The 6,494-nt window shown below is 47.5% G+C and overlaps 2 protein-coding genes across 2 annotated transcripts, besides 6 other annotated features; both read right to left on the reverse strand.

Annotated features, from left to right (window-relative positions):
• Positions 1 to 349, reverse strand: Tc00.1047053506669.4 (MFS transporter, putative; the record flags this gene model as incomplete). Its single annotated transcript, XM_799600.1, has 1 exon — positions 1 to 349. A coding segment is annotated over one exon (349 nt), but the record flags the coding sequence as incomplete, so codon positions are not given.
• Positions 1 to 1,345: a sequence feature (heterozygous, non-Esmeraldo-like haplotype).
• Positions 401 to 433: a sequence feature (AT_rich).
• Positions 799 to 821: a microsatellite.
• Positions 982 to 1,019: a microsatellite.
• Positions 1,346 to 1,452: a sequence feature (haploid, non-Esmeraldo-like haplotype).
• Positions 1,453 to 6,494: a sequence feature (areas not merged during assembly with more than two copies in the genome that could not be assigned to a particular haplotype).
• Tc00.1047053506669.10 (hypothetical protein, conserved) lies at positions 4,902 to 5,681 on the reverse strand (the record flags this gene model as incomplete). Its single annotated transcript, XM_799599.1, has 1 exon — positions 4,902 to 5,681. The coding sequence occupies one exon, from the start codon at positions 5,679 to 5,681 to the stop codon at positions 4,902 to 4,904; it is 780 nt and encodes a 259-aa protein (XP_804692.1).

Here is a 6,494-nt window from a genome sequence, read left to right on the forward strand (position 1 = left end):
CAATCACAATTCCAACCTTCAGCCCCGTTAACTCGTAGAGTTTGCAGCTTAAGAACACAATAGATACGTACGCAATGACGTACGTGGTGGCAAGATGGTTCACCTGCACAGAACCCATGTTGAAGTACAGGCGAACCTCATCCACAATGGCGCCGAATGTAATCCACTGCATGGCATTCGATATGGATAGAAGGCAGAAGGTTATTCCCACCAAGTACCGCCACGGGTCTCCTCGGAGTCGGGCCGGCGCTGCCGCGGTACACCTCGGCCCTTCACCGAGCTCCTGCAAAAAAGAAGACTCCCTCGTCTCCTCGACGCCGGTCCCCCTCACTCCCGGCACAACACTCATGCGTGAGACTCTTTGTTTTACGCGGTCTGCGTCAAAACACCGTCGACAGAGAAAAAAAAATAAAAAATAAAATAAACAAATAAAGTAAGGTCGGGCCCAACAAAAACAAAAAGCGCAGCATCCATTAAAAACAACATGCCGGTCTCATTCCGCGGCACTTGGCAAACAGACAAAAAAAAAATTAAAAAGAAATAAACGAGAGATGCTCCGGAACATTTTCTTCTGCCTCCCACACCGGCAAGTACGCAGAGACCTCCCCCTCCACAAAAAAGAAGAGAAAAAAAAAAAATTAGGCATCACAACCATCATGAAATGTAATAAAATAATGGGAAGAAAACAATGAAATCCACCAATGGGCCACTTAAAAAATCACTCAATTAAACTCAAAGACATAAATAAATTAAAAAAAACATTGACCGCATTGTGGGAAAGCCTATTGAAACAGCCACAATAATAATAATAATAATAATAACACTCAGAAGAGAAAATTGCAAATAATATCTACAGCTTTTAAAATTAATACATAATTATATACAACGAACACAATCAACAACAACAGAAAATCAAACGGCAACCAGAAAGAAAATAAAAAAAAATTTATCGCAACAGATATGTTCGCTCAACGGTAACTCTTTTCTTTTTTTTTTTTTTTTTTCTTTTCTTTCTTCTTCGAATTCCATTGCTTGCTAGCTTCCCTTACAAAACAAATACGGTTAAAAAATTCTTCACAATATTATTCTCCCATATCGGTTATTTATTTATTTATTTTCTTTTTTTGCCTTCCAGGAATAACAAATGCATTTAAGTGGTGTGTGCTTCTGCGGGTGCGTTTTGAAGACCATCAACATATCCTCCGCCGACCACAACGTGCATGGGGGGCGCAAATATCACCCTTGATGGCCGAATATATAAGTAGGCTAGACAAAAAGAAAAGTAACAAAATAGTGGCAACGAAACAAAAACACGTGCCTGAATAGGGCCCTACTCCCCACCTCCAAAAAGAAAATAGCCGCAAGAAAACATAAACGGCTCGGCTCAGGGCACCCGGCATCCTCACACCTCAGAGAAGATCCGTCCAACGCTCATGCAACCGCAAGAAAATTGGCTCCGAGACAACGCCGCGACAACCACATGCTCCCCCTTGTAGAGAGCTGGAGAAACAGGAAGCAGAACGGCAGAGAAGAAATGGCAATCGCTCTCGTCAACTTCCAGCGCACTCACGCACAAAACCATTCAGTCAACATGTGAAAAAACAGGACAGATGCACAAGCGGCTCCCGCATTTATCCATCCTCGTCTGGACGCTAATAATTCCTCCCGTGGGTTTTCACAAACAAAAAAATCAATGTGTGTGCTTTGCCATTAGTGTCCGTCCGAAACGTGAGGCGAGACATGCAAACCACATGAGACACACCGTAGTGGCTATCTCTGTGACAGTGCATAATCCACCAATGCAGTTCAAACGGACACCACCACCACGGCAGTGGCGGCAAGGACGGTCAGAATGAGATGCCTCTTAAAAACAGTCACCACGCTGCCATCATTGCCGTCTTCTGTGGGGATGGGTGAAACAAGACTGCAGCCGTTAGTGGTGATGGCGCAGACCTTTTAATTGGGACTCACGATACTGCCGCCTTCCTTCAACTAGACCGAGCCAGGCGTGACGGGCTGACCAACGGATAAAAAGAAAAAAAACCTCCGCGGCAAAGTTACCCCAGCCTCGCCTCGCCAACGCCACAAAACACCTAATGCAGCACCGGAGCCGGTGACGTGCCTCTCCTCTGCCCCATCTCGTCGAATGCATAGATGCGTGGAGCAGCGTGGCGTGGCCAGTGCATGATGTAAATAATTTTGTTTGTACTAATTTACCACAATCGTGGTGGCAAAGGCCTTGTCTGCAAATAAAAGGAACAGGAAAAATAAGTAAGGGGTGAACGAAGCATCAAAGAACATGGCAGGACAAAAATACAGAAAAGTAATCTCACATCGTGGCGGCCGCAGCACCATCCCCCACCTTCGTGCGTTAGCAGCATCTCCGTCTTGTCCAATTCAGCCGCGGGCTCTAACAAACAAAAGGCATAAAATAGAAAATAAAGTGAGGCCCAGGCTACGTCATTTCCTCCACTCAGGTGGCATTCTCCGAACAAGGGTGTGCTAACAGACAAACACACCAAAAAATGAAACAAAGGAGCGGGCTTTGATACTGCAAGAAGCAATAAATCGTATTTCGGTCGTCCCCCACACGCACCCCCTGCACATCCTCGCAATATTAACGCAATTTCTGCTCCCCTGCCGTTGTCAGCATCCCAATACAGTACAAAAAGCCCTATCTCTTCATCATCGTTCTTCGGGTGTGGAACAATAAAAAGTTACAGTCGCTTCCCCAGAACCCCAGTGAATAGTCACCGTCGCCAGTACATTGAAGATGTTGTTTGCAGCGTCGCAGAGCTGATCCGGCCAGTGTTTGCCGACAAGCCGCTCAGCCCCTGCTCCAGGTCATTGGAACGTCACGACATCGGCAATCCTCTCGGCTGCACCATTAACTGTGGCATTCACCTCCCAAAACACCCTTTCGCCCATTGTCCGTGGGATACGATAACGGACCAGTATCGAACAACACAAGCCGTGAGCACAGGACTGCTGAAGGCATTTCGGCACAAATCAGCGACTTCGGCAGTTAAAAAACAGCAGCTCCAAGACACGTTTGTCCCAATTCCCTCCAAACCATTAAAATTACCTTACCAAATCAATCTCAGCAAGTCACACACGGATAAAATTGTGTGACAGCATTCCGCTGTCTTTCTTCAAGTGCAAAGAGAGAAGCTCCCCACTCCGACCCTTTTTAAAAATAATAACACTAACAGCAGCTGCAGTGAGCCACACCATCGCTACAAACACTTACACGGAGGGGCAAGAAAAGGTGTGTGGGTGTGTGCTGATAGCAGGGACCGACACCGCATGAGGAGACCACTGTGGCAACGTCCGTCGCGTACCAGCACGCCGTGCGACGCCCGCACCCAGCAATTCAACGACACAGGGGAGAGGAAAATGACTCCATGAGCAGGCAACACCCTCACGCACGGCAGGCGTCGTGCGTGCCGCGTCAGCCGTCCTCTGACACAATGCAAAAAATTTCCCACACGCATCCATCCAATGGCACCGTGATTCCCACCACCGGCGGGCACGCAGCGTCCTCACCATGTCTGCATGGAGGCCACGGGACGCACAGTCACCGTCGTCCAGCCGCCAAGAGTTTCCTGCAGGGCACTGTCTGTGTTATTGTGTGTACGTTTGTTTTGGAGGCTGTCAGAGTATTTCTTACCCACCACGACGTGCACAGTGGCGTGTGCGGGAGTCTTGAATTACCGTACTGCCCGTGAGTGGGAGAATAATGATGAAATGCAAACACACACAGAAAAAAGGAAAAGGCAGTACAATGGCAAAAACAATGCAAGAGACAGCAAGTAACAATAGTGAATAATGGGATAAATGAAAAAGAAACGCAGAGCAGTAAAGCGGTAGATGAATCAATAGCGAGAGCAGCCGGCACCCCCCCAAATGCGTCGAACCTCAACAATTCATACATTCCGCCTTTTTCCCCTCGTTTCGGGCCATATTTGTCCCACTCTTCTTTTATTTGGGGCCAGCCATGAAGGCGAAGAATTCACACGGCTCTGGCACAAAACAGGGTTGTGGATGGGTGGGAAACCGCAGGTGCTTCATGCTCATGGAGGACAAACAAGTCGACTTTGTGCGGGAACTTCCGCCTCGCGTCCCGCCGTGTGCAAGCGCAAGAGGGCGCCTTCTATTCCCAAAACAAATGGCTTGATGCCGCCAGCAGCAACACATTAAAAATCGTTTGGCTACCACAAATCTGGCTCTCTTGTCGCCCAACTAGAACCGACGGTCTTTCGCAGCTGTTTGTCTCCCATATGGTCGCGATACCCAACTCTCACTTTCTTGCCTACAGGGCTCGCCGGTAATTAGAGGCTGCAGGCGCCTCCGAGACCTGTCATCAAGTCCGCAATGATGTCCTTTCAGAAATGACAGGCTCCCACACCCGGGCAATTCCAACCCGCAAGGAAGGGTCAGGGATATCACACAAACAACAGCCGCCCAGACGGGCAACGAGCAGAACAAGCACTCAGAAAGAAAAATCTATAAAATCCCCATTCCTTCCTCAATCAGCCAAAAAGCAAAATGAAAAAAAAGAAAGGTGTGCACGCGCTCATGGATGGGAATACGCATGAGTGGGGCAGCCCAAAACCTGTGAGTTTGCACTGTACACCACAAAAAAATGACCTCTATCACTGGTAAAAAGCATGTAAGTACCAAAACCATTCAAAGACCCATTTTCCCTTTTTGTGCCCTTTCCAAAGCAAAAATCTTCACGAAGCTAAATAATTAACGCCAATATCCCCATTTATTCGAAACAATTCCACCTCTTCCCGTAGGCATTCTCAATTTTATTCTTTATTTCTTTTTCTTTTCTTTTTTTGTTGTTGCATATCGCCGCTCCGCTACCATAAACACTATTTTCACTGGGCAAAAATTTAATTTCGCTTTACATGAAAGAGGGGGAGAACAGGATACCCAAGACTCTCCTCAAGGGCCTCCGCAAAAGCAATGTAAAGTCCACTAGATCCACAAGCAATCCCCACATAGCCAGCTGCCTGCGTCACCTCCTTCTTCCCAGAAAAGTCACCGGCGGCAAGAAGAAAGAACAGGAGCGCCATCGAGGTAAAAAGGAACTGCATTACGCGATGCGACCTCAAAAAGGCAACAAAACCCATACATACGGTGTGGAAACCCCATAATAAAGAATATAAGCCCATCAACGACCCCTCTGTTTTCACCACAAGCGCGTTCTCTTCGGTGTGTGGCAAAAGCCATGTACCCACAAGTGAAAGCCAAAAGGCGCCATAACTTAGGAAAGATATCGCAGAAAACGCGTTTCCATCAAAGTATTCCAAAAGTCCAACGAAGAGCTGCATCCCGCCGCCCATGACCAGACCCATCGCAGGAATCACAGAGCCCAGCTCAAATATTCCGGCATTACGGGATTGAAGAAGAATGGTTGAAATGCCAAATCCAAGCATCCCCAGCGAGGAGAGATTCACACGCTTCTTGGGCAATGCGACCTTTTTTACAAGTGCCAGATCATTGGAATTCAAAATATTTTGAAGGACAGTCAGCATCAACTCCGATTTTTCCTCATCCGCGGTGAGAGCAGCAAGCAACCGATTTGCGAGGGGGTCATTAGTCTTCCTCGAGTTGGAGTGTCGGCCATCAAACTGCTCTCCCTGGAGTTCATCAAAATTGGAGTTGCTCATTGTATGTACGCCAGAGTGGATACGGGTCTCCCCGTGTGTGTGCAAGTCTTCTAACCGGTTCAGCTTTTCAACAAGCTCTTTAATGAAGGTGCTGCTTGTGTGTTTCTGCGAGCAACAAAGAGGGAGTTACGGAGGAGTGACGGTGAGGAAGCCCCAATTCAGGGAAGAAAAACAGAGAAACACACAGAGAGGTGGCCCCTACATAACCTCCAACATGTCTTGTCGACGGATCTTTCCGGCTCCACAGTCTTCTCCTGAAGGGGTAAAGAAAATTATTTATGACGACCGGCGGTACAGAAGAGGCGGCAAGGCCCAATCCCCACAATCAGCACAACAAAATTTTAAGCTCGCGGATGTGCACCGTCTTCCCTCCACCCAAAAAATCAGAAACACGTGTGAGTGAACATTAACATTAATCCTTTTTTCCATGTTCCACCTTTATTTTCCTCAAATAAAAACAACAATTCCCCTCTCCTTACTTTCGTTTCTGCCCCGACGCCTCCTTCAATCCCTCGTTTTCCTTCGATGATGAGAAATCTCTTCACGCAATACCACAACGCGCAAAAATATGAGAAATCATGCGGAATACACAAATAAATAAAACCCTACTTTCCAAAAAAAAAATAGCCGCAAGAAAACATAAACGGCTCGGCTCAGGGCACCCGGCATCCTCACACCTCAGAGAAGATCCGTCCAACGCTCATGCAACCGCAAGAAAATTGGCTCCGAGACAACGCCGCGACAACCACATGCTCCCCCTTGTAGAGAGCTGGAGTAACAGGGAGCAAAACGGCAGAGAAGAAAGGGCAATCG

Source organism: Trypanosoma cruzi, genomic scaffold (genome assembly GCF_000209065.1).
Source record: "Trypanosoma cruzi strain CL Brener 1047053516697 genomic scaffold, whole genome shotgun sequence".
Lineage (NCBI taxonomy): Eukaryota > Euglenozoa > Kinetoplastea > Trypanosomatida > Trypanosomatidae > Trypanosoma > Trypanosoma cruzi.